The sequence below is a fragment of the Macaca nemestrina genome, chromosome 4, assembly GCF_043159975.1.
Source record: "Macaca nemestrina isolate mMacNem1 chromosome 4, mMacNem.hap1, whole genome shotgun sequence".
NCBI lineage: Eukaryota > Metazoa > Chordata > Mammalia > Primates > Cercopithecidae > Macaca > Macaca nemestrina.
In genome coordinates this window covers 186989639-187004303 of record NC_092128.1, presented here as the reverse complement: position 1 = coordinate 187004303, position 14665 = coordinate 186989639, and the positions used below count along the sequence as shown (strand labels likewise).

General features: G+C 45.8%; 1 protein-coding gene across 7 annotated transcripts in view; it reads right to left on the bottom strand.

The window, feature by feature from the left end:
• Positions 1 to 1203: 1203 nt before the first annotated feature.
• Positions 1204 to 14665, bottom strand: part of LOC105472545 (trafficking protein particle complex subunit 10) — a 98888-nt gene continuing 85426 nt past the window's right edge. For all 7 annotated transcript variants that reach the window (XM_011725906.3, XM_071095789.1, XM_071095790.1 and 4 more), the window contains 4 exons: positions 13348 to 13518; positions 9111 to 9288; positions 4206 to 4400; positions 1204 to 3836 (listed from right to left, as the gene is read on the bottom strand). In XM_011725906.3, coding sequence (XP_011724208.1) covers positions 3598 to 3836; positions 4206 to 4400; positions 9111 to 9288; positions 13348 to 13518 — 783 coding nt within the window. In that variant the 3' untranslated portion in view covers positions 1204 to 3597. The remainder of the gene's footprint in view (positions 3837 to 4205; positions 4401 to 9110; positions 9289 to 13347; positions 13519 to 14665) is intronic.

Here is a 14665-nt window from a genome sequence, read left to right as displayed (position 1 = left end):
GCCACGCTGCAGGGCGCTCTCCGCACGGAGGCCCAGCCTGGCACAGCAGCGTCCACAACATCCCAGAGCCCTGCACACCCAAATGTCTTCGTTCTTGTGAGCTACCGGGTAAGGAATTATGAATAAAGTCCCGAATGCTGGCCGGTGCGGTGGCTCACGCCTGAGAGACTGAGGAGGGTGGATGACCTGAGGTCGGCAGTTCCAGACTAGCCTGGCCAACATGGTGAAACACGGTCTCTACTAAAGTACAAAAATGAGGCGCATGCATGCCTGTAGTCCCAGCTACTCGGGAGGCTGAGGCAGGAGAATGGCTTGAACCTGGGAGGTGGAGTTTGCAGTGAGCAGAGATCGCGCCATGGCACTCCAGCCTGGGCAACACAGCAAGACTGTCTCAGAAAGAAAAAAAAAAAAAAAAAAATCCGAATGCTTCCCAAAAAGCAAATAATCTATGTCAAGAGTCAGGAACAAGAACTAGAGAGGTAAAACAAGAAAATCTTCACATTACATACTGTTGTCACACCGTGTCGCAGCAAAAGATCCAGTGCAAAACAGCAGTTTCTTCTTAAAATGTGTATTTTCAGAATTACAATGCTTACATTTTAAACAGTCTTAATACAATGGTTTTAATCTAACAATATATTACATAATATGAAAAATGACTTTTCATAGTAAACCATGAAAATGGAATTAATACCTGCAGTGTCAAAGTCACCAACTTGTCACCTTTTCCAGTCACAAAATCCCAACACATTGTATTAATGCTTGGGGGTCTTACAGCCTGATGTATAAAGGATGAATAAATGTAGAGAAAGGAGTATTTTCATGAAAAATAAAATTTAAAAACCAGGTAGGATTTAAAGAACACAGTTGAGAGTAAAACATTTAGATCAGCCCAGTTTGCCCTTTTATAAAAAGTAGTATAGCTTTTCATTTTATATACAAACCTGGAGTGTCTGACTTCATTTTAAAACTTAATTTTAAGCACTAAAGAAAATTTGAATAGAAGCCTGTATTTTTTCTGCTAATTCTGTATGGGATATCTAGCGTCTCCACTAAGAGTAATTAATACAGGAATCTGACCCTCCTGGGCTGTGCTGACAATGGAACTGTTGTAGGTAAAATCATTTTCTGATTAAATACAACAATTTCCACATTAGAATCAGAAGAGTTATAATTTTTCCAATCATAGGACATCCCATGAAATTCACAAAAATTATAACATTTTATTTTCCATTTGACAGTATTTACATGTTCCACAGATATTTGTAAAACAGCTGCAAATTCCTTGCTTTTTAGATACACATTGTATATCTGGCTTCACAATTATTTAACATCTCTTGTCTTTATCAACAAAACCAGCTTGTCTCAAATACATAGACCTTACTTTACATAAAACAATAAAAATCCAATTACAGTTACTCTTTTAGGACTCTTATGATAAACATTAAGAAAAAAATGACAATTTTGGGTAACATTCTTCTTTGTCTTAAAGAGGCAGAAGCATTCATGTAACATAGTTTGCAAAAGATCTTTTGGGTAATTAGGGGGAAAAACTGATAAATTTGATTTCATTCCATCTTCAGGCAATAAGAAAGCGCTGTAAACATTTTAAATTTCCCCTTCACTTTCTTCCTCTAAATATATACAAAGTTGGATAATTTCATCCTGGGAGTAGAACTAGATACAAGAAAATCAGAGAGTAATAAATAAAACATTTAATCACATTCCCTCTTCCAGAAGGTAAGAGAGAAAGGGTAAGAAGGAAAGCTACATTATAGACTAGGGAAGGCTCCCAGGCTGACAACACGGATTACAGGCTCTTCTGACAGAATCAAATCTCCCATCTCTTTATTCACAGGACTTGGTAGAAATGCAGGGCAATCGTCAATTTTTATGATAAAAAATCCTTATTTTAGAAACCCTAAACTATCATTAGATTCTGAAGTTCTAATTTGCTAACTAGTTTGACCAACTTTGTTAAACTGCACATGAAGAAGATAAATTTCTGGGAAGTTTAAATACACAATTATTTATCTTCTTTACACGTCTCCAATTTCTACAAATGAAAAAGACGTAGAAGGGAAAAAAAATCACGTCACCTTTATTTATTCAATGAGCTAAAAGACAACACAGAGAATACTGGAAATGACAGCTGTCGCGTTTCCCCAGTCTGTGCCTCCTTCCTCCCACGCCCCACTGCCTCCCGCAAGCACCGTGCTGGGCAGGAACCCGGTGCTCTTTCTCTCCACGACTTGCACATCCACGGGGATTCACACGAGGGCCACCCGCTGCTGGACCCAATTCTATCTGCTTGCGCTAATCTTGTCAAGTTCAATTCCAAGCACGCTTGCCCAGGAAATTAAGAGTACTATTTCATATGTACAAAAATACATCGCTTTGGAGAGCTGGAAAAGGTTTAATACGTACAACACTTATTTACAAGCTGTGACTTTCACACCTGTAAAAACAAACACACTTATTTTTGTCCTTGATTTTTGGTGCAACTTACACATAAACATTACATCAGTTAGTCTGTATTTTTTAAAAATAATAAATCAACCATATGTACAATAAAATTTACAACCGAAAGCAAATAATCCATTGGAACAGTGTGACTGCAACTCAGTAGACCAGCGGAGGACATTCCAGGACTTGAGTCCCTCCCTACAACCAGACTAAAAACACACTGAGGACCTCTCTCATCCTCACGATGGAACATCTTAATTTCTAAGACTTAAGGTGCAAAAGAAAAATAATGATTATACAGCTACAATTACATGTAAAGACTTTAAAGGGACAGAAAAACGTATTAACCCCCACATATATAATGATCATTAAATTAAATACATATTTAACTCCCAGTGCATATGATATTCTATCAACATTATGGGGGACCACAGGGTTCCAGAAACATTTATCCCTAAACCACCTCACCGCCGAGGAGTTCCTCACAGCCGGGTCTCAGCTTTCTTCAGTACCTTTCACGTGGCTCCGGCTGATGGGCCTCCAGGTCCCCCAGCTCCGGCATCCCAAGGCACAGAAGGGGTTATGATCCCTCCCTCCCCCCACCCACCTCCCCTAGAAGGGTGTTACTCTAGAAAAGCACAACGAGAGGATCTGCGGTAAATGGCTGTTTTACCCCTTAGGGGACACAAATCCACCCCGATCAGGAACCTGGGCAGCTGTGTGACCAGAAAGGCACACACGTCACTAAGAATGCAAGGCCTGCTGAGTGTCTACCTGAAAGACAAATGGCCTTCCACGAAGAGCCAGCAGACAGAGGCTGCTTCGTGCAGACAGCATGGGTGGAGACTTTCATGAGCAGCGTGTGAGGTAGGGGAGGGAGGCTGGAGCTCTGAGTGAGTGGCGTGGGACACCAGCATGGGGACGGGGTGAGAAAAGCAGGAATCTGAGATCACAGGCGGCATGAAAACAACAGAACTCGGCTGGCCAGCTGCATGATGACGCTCTCTGATGTCCCCACAGCCAGGCAGGACCACTGAAGGTCTGGCTGGAGCCAGAACAGAGAAGAGTCCAGTCACAGTCCCATAAAGTGCACTCCTAGCTGGGCCGTGGCATGTGTTCACCCCAGCGCTGTCATGTTACACTGACTTCCAGGACGTGGTCATCTTGGCTGGGGATGACCAGGACTTGCGTGCCTGAGCTGGAGTTGAAGACCTGGCCGGCCGGCAGTGCCTGCAGCCGGGGCATGGGCAGGCCTTTGTGCTCGCTGCTGCAGGCCGAGTGCACACTGCCCCTGCTCTTGAGGCTGCTGCTGTCTGGCTGGTCGTCCCCATGCTTGTCTACTGACAGGCTGTCGTTTTCTATCCAGCTGTCTGCAAAACACACAGGAAGTTAGACCCAAGCTGGGTCCACACTCACCTGGGGACTGGCAAAGCCACATGGAGCCAGGCTGAACATGCAGAATGCCACCCGACGCTGCCCCTCTACAGAGCACTCTGCGCACAGAGGCTTGGTTTCAGAGCCGGTGCCTGAGATTCTAACAGCAGACGAGGCTTCTGGTACCAGTTTCTACTGGCACTGAGAACATGCCGCTAGTTCTCAAACCCGCTCGCTCACAAGCTTTGGCACTGAGAACATGCCGCTAGTTCTCAAACCCGCTCGCTCACAAGCTTATCAGCTCTCGCACAAAGTAATCACCTGCTCGCATACTGAAGGTAAACTTTTTCTTAAAAAGTCCTTACCAGCGTCCAGTTGGGAGGAGTGCGCAGAATGATGGGGGAGGTACTTGAACAGCCTGACGTCGGGCAGAGGGAGATACCCCGCGAAGAGTGGCATTACTTCCATGTGGACCCTGTGAGTGGCCCGAGCAGCCACTGGCATGGAGATGACACCGCAGCTTTTCCCACACACTGCCCAATTGCTACTGTTGTCGACAACTGAAACGAGAGGAAGCGCTGTGTCACCCAGGATGGGCCTTCAAGTACTCGGGCGAGAGTCTCAGCCATCGTTACCCAATCTTCTCACCCAACGGTGTCTGACAAAACACCACAGACACAGAGCCCAGTGCCTTGTAGCTGCACCTGAAGATACAGCCATGCACTTTCACGGTGACAACACCTATTTCACTGAGTCCAACTTCAATTCATTCTGGATTAGAATGAATTATGCTGGACGTGTACAGAAAACGGCATTTTTCCTGTGAGGTTAATAAATGAATTAATTTTGATTTCAAATTTTTGTGTCATCTTCCAAAGTATGGTTACTTTGGCAGTTAAATGAGTTCTGTCTGGTAAGTGACAGTCTCCAAGACCACTGGGTCTGAAGCCAACTCTGCCACTCAGAAGAGCATCCCAAGGCCTCCAGGCTCAATGACCTCTGTATACTGGTGAGACCACCACCAGCCTCACAGAGCTGCTTTTTAAGGATGGAAAGAGAATATGTATGAGGGAACTACAAAAAGTTCACGCAAAAAGGGAATCCAGGCCGGGCGCAGTGGCTCACGCCTGTAATCCCAGCACTTTGGGAGGCCGAGACAGGAGGATCACGAGGTCAGGAGATCGAGACCATCCTGGCGAACACGGTGAAATCCCGTCTCTAATAAAAATACAAAAAAATAGCCGGGTGCGGTGGCGGGCGCCTGTAGTCCCAGCTACACGGGAGGCTGAGGCAAGAGAATGGCGTGAACCTGGGAGGCAGAGCTTACAGTAAGCCAAGATTGCGCCACTGCACTCCAGCCTGGGCGACTGAGCAAGACTCCGTCTCAAAAAAAAAAAAAAAAAAAAAGAATCCAAAGATGCAAATAGAAAATATAAGCTTTATGTCTCAACATAAGCCCCACTCAAGTCAAGACATGTTTGTAAGCAATGATGCCATTGCTTACAATGCCATTTAGTCCATCCCTGAAGAACTGGGAGGCCTGAGAATTTAGCCATGTCAAGGCAGTCTTTTTCTACGTTATTAGCCGAATAAAAATGGGTGCCTTTTAAAGACTTTTTAAGATCAGGAAACAAAAATAAGTCAGAAGGAGCCAAATCAGGCCCATAAGGTGGATGCCTCATGATTTCCAATAGAAACCCTCGCAAAGTTGGGCTCGTTGGAGGAATGAGCAGGAGCTTTGTCGTGGTGGAGGAGGACTCTCTGGTGAAGCTTCCCCAGCGGTTTTTCTACCAAAGCTCTTGCTATCTTCCTCAAAACACTCTCATAATACACAGATGCTGTTGTCCTTTGACTCTCCAGAAAGTCAATAAGCACAAGGCCTTGAGTATCCCAAAAACCTACTGCTGTGGCCTCTGCTCTTGACCGGTCTGCTTCTGCTCTGGCTGGGCCACCCCACCTCTTGGTAGCCATTGCCGTGTCTGCTTTGTCTTCAGAATGGTACTGGGAAGGCCACACTGCATCTCCTGTTAAAGTTCTTTGAGTAAATGCTTCAGGATCTTGATCCCATGTGTTTGAAGTTTCCATGGGAAGCTCTGCTCTGGTCGGCCGCGGACCTAGGTGTTAGGGTTTTGGCACCCACTGAGTGGAACGTTTGCTCACCTTTCTGTCCTAATTGCGTAAGCTGAACCAGTTGAGATGTCTGCGGTGTTGGCTCTCATTTCTGCTGTTGTCAGTTCTCTCCAATTAGAGCATGAACAAGGTGAATTTTTTCCTTGACAATGGATGTGGATGGTCTGCTTGCTGTGGCCTTAATCTTCAGCATCATCTCGTCCCTTCTTAAAACAAGATATCCATTTGCAAACTACTTAACTCTTTGGGGCATTATCCAAAGAATTTCATACTTTTCATAAAGCATCAATGATTTCACCATTCTTCCACCCAAGCTTCACCATAAATTTGATGGGTTTTTTTTTTTTTTTTTTAGGCAAAGTTTCTCTCTTGTTGCCCAGGCTGGAATGCAATGGCGCAATCTCGGTTGGCTGCAACCTCCACCTCCTGGGTTCAGGCGATTCTCCTGCCTCAGCCTCCCAAGTAGCTGGGATTACAGGTGCACGCCACCACACCCGGCTAGTTTTTTGTATTTTTAGTAGAGACGGAGTTTCACCATATTGGCCAGGCTGGTCTCAAACTCCTGACCTCAGGTGATCCGCCCGCCTCGGCTGCCCAAAGTGCTGGGATTATAGGCGTGAGCCACCGTGCCCGCCTAGTGTTGGTTCCTGATTTAATTTTAGCAGAATTCATGTTGCTCTGATAGGGGCTCTTTTAAACTGATGTCTCATCCTTCTTAGTGCCTCAAACTAGATCCTGCTCAGTGAGGAGGAGCTTATTTTGGTGCAAAAAGTGTTGAAATCCATGCATAGTTTTTTCATAATGTATCTTCCGTGATTTGTTTGAAGAACCCTTGTACGTAAAGCATTTAGTCCCACTCCTCGGACATGGTAGTGTCTTAATATATGGCAGGTGTTATTATTAACATTCATTATTAAAACAACCTTCATGTAATTCAATGCAATTCAAACACCTAAGTGATCATTCACTGGGACCAGCCCTGGAGATATGAAAGTAAGCAAGACAGGATCCTTGCCATCCAGTAGTAGTTGGCCTGGCAAAGAGGTCACAGCTTCCCATCATGAGGACACTGAGCAACCGCCCAGGGGGAGTGAGTGACCAGAAGGCCATGAGCAGCAGAGAAGGGCTCAGGGAGATGGACATTCTGTAGGTGGGAATGGCGGACCTTTGAGGACAGGGGCTACTACAGGACACACAGAGGACCCTAGGAGTGTCCGGAGGAAGGCAATGGAGTGACGGTTCTCAGAGTGTGGCTCTCAGGGCACCCGCAAGCTCATAGCTTTCACACTGCTGCCTTTCCACGCTGCTGACCTCGGTGCTGCTGGGGCAACCACAATGGCGTGAACTCAGGAGCCAGATCACTGCCATGAACTCACAGCAGAAAACCAAAACAAAATGCCACGCTTCACAAAGTAGCCAAAAGTGTTCATTTTATTAAATTCAGCTCCTGAGTACACTTTTTTGATTTTTTAATTGTGAAATGTTTATAGACTCACAAGAAGTTGTAAAAATAGTAGAGGGGTCACCTACCTTCATCACCAGCTTCACCCAACTATGCCATCTCATGTAACACAGGAAGCTGACATTGGTACCATACAGTGACCCAGGCTGCAGACCCCACTGGATTTCACTACAGAGTGAACCGGGCTGTAAACCCCACTGGATTTCACTACAGAATGAACCAGGCTGCAGACCTCACTGGATTTCACTACAGAATGAACCAGGCTGCAGACCTCACTGGATTTCACTACTGAGTGAACCAGGCTGTAAACCTCACTGGATTTCACTACAGAGTGAACCGGGCTGTAAACCTCACTGGATTTCACTACAGAATGAACCAGGCTGCAGACCTCACTGGGTTTCACTACTGAGTGAACCAGGCTGTAGACCCCACTGGATTTCACTAGAGCGAACCAGGCTGCAGACCCCACTGGATTTCACTAGAGTGAACCAGGCTGCAGACCCCACTGGATTTCACTACTGAGTGAACCAGGCTGCAGACCCCACTGGATTTCACTACTGAGTGAACCAGGCTGCAGACCCCACTGGATTTCACTACTGAGTGAACCAGGCTGCAGACCCCACTGGATTTCAATATGGAGTGAACCAGAATGTAGACCTCACTAGATTTCACTACAGAATGAATCAGGCTGCAAACCCCACTGGATTTCAGCACCTTTCACAGGCATTCTTTGGGTCTAATTCTATGGCATTTGTCACATGTGTAGATTCTTGTACCACCACAGCGGCCCTGGCCAAGTACTCTCCATTACCACAGAGGACGGCCTCCTGCTGCCTCCTGCTGCTCTGTGCAACACTGACCCGCCCTCCTTCTGCGGCTGGCATTTTGAGGGTGTCATTTAGAAATGGAATCACACAGTACACCTCCTTATAGGATTGGCTTTTTCTTAGTACAATGCCCTTGAGATCCAACCACAGCACTGTGTGAGTCAACAGTCCCTTCTGTTTCATTGCTGAGGGGGAATCAGATGTGCCAGTTTGTTTAACCACTCTCAAGCTGAAGGACGTTTGAATTATTTCCATTCTTGAGTGCTTGTGTTCTTGACATTCTCCCGGTCTCTGCTGCAGAATGACAGCTGGCTCAGGGAAAGCACGTGGGGAGCGCTCGGTGCTGTGAGCCGAAATAGCTGCTGTTTTCACAGAACACCCTTTCCACTTGCAAGAGTGCTGGGGAAGCTAGTTATTCAGTGTTGGGTATTTGGCAGACGTTTGATGAAAAATGAATGATGTAAGCCTGTCACTTCGAAGAAAACATGAGTATTTGCTGCCAATGATGCCATCTAAGACTGAGCAAAAATCAGAATTTTGGAAAACTTACACTTGCCGCTGTGAGCTTAAAAGAGTCCTGATGCTCCAAGCTCTCCCTGAGAGATCACAAATGCAGATTTTAAAAAAATATTGTCAAACGAAAGGTGCCCCCATTTGGAAGATCTGCACAACTCAGGAAGCTATGCTTCTCACGTGACTAATGGCACAGGGTGTCATGCTATGATGCCTGGGTAAAAGAACCACTCAACATGCAAGAGAGGCCGGGTGCAGTGCCTCACACCTGTAATCCCAATACTCTGGGAGGCCAAGGCGGGAGGACTGCTTCAGCCCATGGGTTTGAGACCACCTACCTTCATACATAAGCTTTGTCGAAAAATGCTCATCAGATTCGGTCAGTGCTTCATCCTTATCCACCTCCAAGAGGTCTGAGAGCCTCGTGATCAATACCTCCAGGGAGCAGAGGGAGCCTGTTCTGCAGTACTCCATTCCCGAAGGGGGAAAGATCTCAGCCTTCACATTGTATAATGTCTGGGCAGGAAAGGGAGAGAAAAGAAAGGAAATGTATCTAACAGTTCTCAAGAAATGCAACTAGAGGCAAAAGAAGAGCTGCCCGCAGACCCTGGAGAGCTGAGGAAAGACACTTATCTGCTCGGCTGGCCTTAGAGCAACTGTGGCCACTCACTCTCAATAATTCTCATGGGAGATGCAATGTTTTCGGAAGTCCTACACCCCCAACCTTAACATCCTTCTTCAAATTATGAATATTTCCAACTGCAGGAAGAAAGGCTAGCACAGCGACCCTCCCGCTGCCTATCACCCGGATCCCAAGATCTCAGCATGTTGATGCCTCAGCATCACCGATCGAGCCATGTACATTTCTGTATTTGCCTGAGGTAATTTAAAGCAAATTTCAGGCCAGGCATGGTGGCTCACGCCTGTAATACCAGCACTTTGGGAGGCCGAGGTGGGCAGATTAATTGAGGCCAGGAGTTTGAGACCAGCCTGCCCAACGTGGTGAAATCCCATCTCTACTAAAAATACAAAAATTAGCTGGGTACAGTGGTAGGTGCCTGTAATCCCAGCTACTTGGATTACTTAGCAGGAGACTCCCTTGAACCCAGGAGGCAAAGGTTGCAGTGAGCTGAGATCACGCCACTGCACTGCAACCTGGGTGACAGAGCAAGACTGTCTCAAAAAAAAATAATAATCAGATAAAAAAATAAAGCAAATTTCAGACAACCTGTTATTTTGCCCCATCTACTTCAGTATGCATTACTAAACACTAAGGCCTTTTTCTTACCAAAACACAAAGCTATTATTACAACTAGCAAAAGCAACAGGAATTCCTTGGTATAACCCAATTCAGTCCATAATCTGCTTTGTCCATGTTTTCTTTCCATAATCAACCTATTCTCAGTGGTTATTCAAATATGCTTAACATTCTACCCCCACCCATGGCGAACAATCACAACTCATCCGCCACCGCAAAGATGAAAAAGGGCTCGCGCAGCTCCACTTCTGAAGGGAAGCGGGTGTGTGCACATGCGTGCATGTGTGTAATACAGTATAACTTGACTTAAAAGTGTTCTATTGGCATTGTAAAACGTTCAAAGAAGATATTTCAGTATATTAAGAAGTGTCTGTCTGGAGTCTGAAGCCAAGATGAAGTCATCTGCTGGGAGTTCACAGCCTAAACAGCAGTCCTGAGCGTGGCCTTTCTAGGTGATCTCCTACCAAATCCCCAATTACCTCTGTTTGGACATGGGACAAACTCCCACCAGTCTCAACAGGGGCCATGCTGGGACTTCCTGATGTTCTCGAGCCACAGGGCAGAAAAGATCCCAAATACACAGATGCAAAAATGCCAGCCGTGGGCCTGGATACCCGTAGGTCTTGGGAACTGAAGCAGTGGAATGCTGTGCTAGAGGCCCCTGAAATACCTCCTCCTGAGAAGCTTCTGGCTGGAGCACAGTGTGAATGTTTCTGAATCCAGCAAAGAATGCAGACTTGCCTAAGGGCTTGAAGGACACCCAGAGTTGCAGTAGGACAAAGTGGGGTGTGCTGAGACCTGCGTGTGCCTGAACATTGCTCTCAGCTGCATCTGGGAAGGAGAGTGGCTGGGGGAAAGCACAGCGCAGGGTGAGTAGCAGGGGCCTCACCTGGCAGCACCTGGAGCTCAGGCACAGTGACCAGAACTGCGGAGCCTCTTCAGAGCGACACGCGAGCACTTACGGCCAGCTGGTCTCTGACAGCGAGGCCAGGGTCACCCCACAGGGAGGAAAGCATCATTATGACAGATGGGATAGGGACACCTGATGGGTCACTTGAAAAGAACAAATTTGGACCCTACCTCTTACCATACACAAAAATTAAGTCAAAGTAGATCACAGACCTAAATATAAGTGCTGAAATTACGAACATCTTGGAAGAAAATGCAGGAGAAAATCTTTTTGACCAAAGGCAATGATTTTCTAGGTCCAAAGCAAAAAATTCAAGCAATAAAACAGAGAGTTGAATTGGATTTCATCAAAATTTAAAACTTTTGTGCTTCAAAGGACAACAAATGGAAGAAAATATTTGCAAATCATACGTAAGGACCTGGTACCTAGGATATATAAAGAATTTACAATTCAATAATAAAAAACAAATAACCCTATTTAAACATGGGGAAAGGAGTTGAACAGACATCCTCCTAAAGGCGGCAGAAAAATGGACCACATGCCCACGAGAAGCAGCACAACATCACTAGCCACTGGGAAAACGCCTGCCAACTGGAACGGCCACAACCAAAAACACAGTGAGACAAGTGCTGGCAGGACACACAGAAGCTGGGACTCTCTGGGTCCCAGCTGGAATCCACTATGTTGCTGGTGGGAATGTAGAGCCCTCTGGAAAAAGTTTGGCAGTTGCTCAAAAAGCTAACCATAGAGTTACCCATATGACCCAGAAATTCCACTCAGGTCTTTACCAGGAGAATTGAATAGATATGGTCCCATAAAAACCCATACTTTGGGCCGAGCATGGTGGCTCACGCCTGTAATCCGAGCACTTTGGGAGGCCGAGGTGGGTGGATCACGAGGTCAGGAGTTCAAGACCAGCCTGGCCAAGATGGTGAAACCTCGTCTCTACTAAAAATACAAAAAATTAGCCAGGCATGGTGGCACGCGCCTGTAATCCCAGCTACTCCGGAGGCTGAGGCAGAGAACTGCTTAAACCTAGAGGGGTGGAGGGTGCAGTGAGCCAAGATCACACCACTGCACTCCAGCCTGGGAGACAGAGCAAGACTCTGTCTCAAAAAAACAAAAACAAAAACAGAAAAAACCTGTACTTTGGCTGGGCGCAGTGGCTCACATCTATAATCCCAGCACTTTGGGAGGCCAAGGCAGGTGGATCACCTCAGGTTGGGAGTTTGAGACCAGCCTGACCAACATGGAGAAAGCCCGTCTCTACTAAAAATGCAAAAAATTAGCTGGGTGTCGTGGTGCATGCCTGTAATCCAGCTACTCAGGAGGCTGAGGCAGGAGAATTGCTTGCACCTGGGAGGCAGAGGTTGCAGTGAGCTGAGATCGTGCCATTGCACTCAAGCCTGGCAACAAGAGCAAAACTCTGTCTCAGAAAAATAAATAAATAAAAAGAAAAATCATGAGCCAGGTGTGGTGACACATGCCTGTGGTCCCAGCTGCTCGGCAGGCTGAGGTGGGAAGATCATGAGCCCAGAAGGTCCAGGCTGCAGTGAGCTATGATTGTGCCACTGCACTGCAGCCTGGGGGACAGAGTAAGACCCTGTCTCATAAATAAATAAATTATTTATATATAAATTATTATTATATATTATTATTTAATAATTTGTGATTTTATTTATTCATTTAAATGTATTAAATAAGGCATTATATAAAACATGAAGGTCAAAACAATTTGTCTTGTTTGGAAGAAGATAGAAAAAAACTGCTAATATCAAAACTATAAAGACAAACACTTCAAATCAACATGGTTTGACAATTTCAAACAGTAAAGAGAAGAAAAGGAAGTATCACAAAATTGTAAAACATTAAGTCGAATAATCTCCCTAAAGGAACACAGCACACACCTCTATCTACTCACCTAGCTCAAGGCTACACTTCATTCCACACTCAAATTGGCTTCTAAAACATGATGCACAAGTTCTAAGAAAATCTTCACAATATTCAGCTAGCAAGTTTTCAGCTTTTCTTTGAAAAACTAGAGATATGCCTTAGAAAGCAATGCCCCCGAAGATGAAATGACTCCAAGAAATATTTCCAGGGAGTTACTAAGTCAACATGAGAAAGGGAAAAAGAAGAAAAAAGGAGTCTTTGGGCCTTCCAAATGACAAACACTCCTCTCAGAGATGCCCCCAGGAGTGTGGGCATCTCAGATGTGTCACTTGAGAAGGACCTGGGGTTCTAAAATAAAGATAGTCGATGATTCAACTACCCCAGCAACTGTTTTTCTCCAGCTGCTCCTTCATTATGTTGGCAGAAGCTGTCTATTCAGTTCTTCAGATTATAAAGAACATAATGCCATCTTTCATTTTTCCACCCCACCCTCCCAAAATAATACATCACTTACAAAAAAATTTTCCACTTTAAATTCATAAGTATACGGCTTTAAGGAGATAGACAGCTGTTCCTCAGAAGCTGGGGAAAATCCAACAGAGAACCGGCAATACAGAGAAGGGGGAGGCTCTTCTGTCCACTTGAGTTCCCAGACGAAGAACACCGACTGCTTGCTGTAGATGGGCTGGAAAGAGAGTCGGGGGTCACTGTTCACACAGCACCATAACCGCAAAGACAACACAGACACTGCAGCGAAACACATGCCATGCGAAGGGTGCTGAGCAGACACCATGGGCAGGCCTCTGCCTCACAGCACGCCTGTGCACGCTGCTTTAGGCCCCACAGCACCTGTCCCTGCCCTAACTCCCTTTGCCTGGCCTTGTCCCAGCAGAAGATTGTACAAAATTGGTAAATCTTTAATTTTTTATGATTCCATAAGTTTTATATCATATGAGATCATTAAAAAGTAGCTTAATTTTTTTTTTTTTCTTTTTGAAACGGAGTCTCCCTCTGTCGCCCAGGCTGGAGTGCAGTGACATGATCTCAGCTCACTGCAACTTCTGCCTCCTGGGTTCAAGTGATTCTCCTGTGTCGGCCTCCCGAGTAGCTGGGATTACAGAAGCATGCCACCATGCCCAGCTAACTTTTTTTTTTTATTTTAGTAGGGATGGGGTTTCCCCGTGTTGCCCAAGAGGGTCTTGAATTCCTGAGCTCAGGCAATCCACCTGCCTCGGCCTCCCAAAGTGCTTGGATTACAGGTGTGAGCCACCGCGCCCCATCAATTTTTTTTTCCCCTTTTTTTAGAGACAGGGTCTCACTCTGTCACCCAGGCTGGAGTGCCATGGCGTGATCACAGCTCACTGCAGCCCAACCTCCCAGGTTCAAGAGATCTTCTCACCTCAGCTTCCTGGGTAGCTGGGAATACAAGTGTGTGCCACCATGCCTGACTAATTTTTGTATTTGTAGAGATGGGGTTTGCTATGTTGCTCAGACTGATCTCAAACTCCTGAGCTCAAGTGATCCACCCACCTGGGCCTTCCAAAATGTTGGAATCACAGGTGTGAGTCACCATGCCCAAAGGATATTAATGGATATTAATTAATATATAGCATATCCCATGCAGCTCCAAAACAGGGGAATATATCATCAATTAATTAAAAAGTACATCTTGGCTAGAGGTGGTGGCTCATGGCTGTAATCCCAACACTTTAGGAGGCCAAGGTGGGTGGTTCACCTGAGGTCAGCAGTTCAAGACCAGCCTGACCAACATGGTGAAACCACGGCTCTATTAAAAATACAAAATTAGCTGGGTGTGTTGGCAGGCGCCTGTA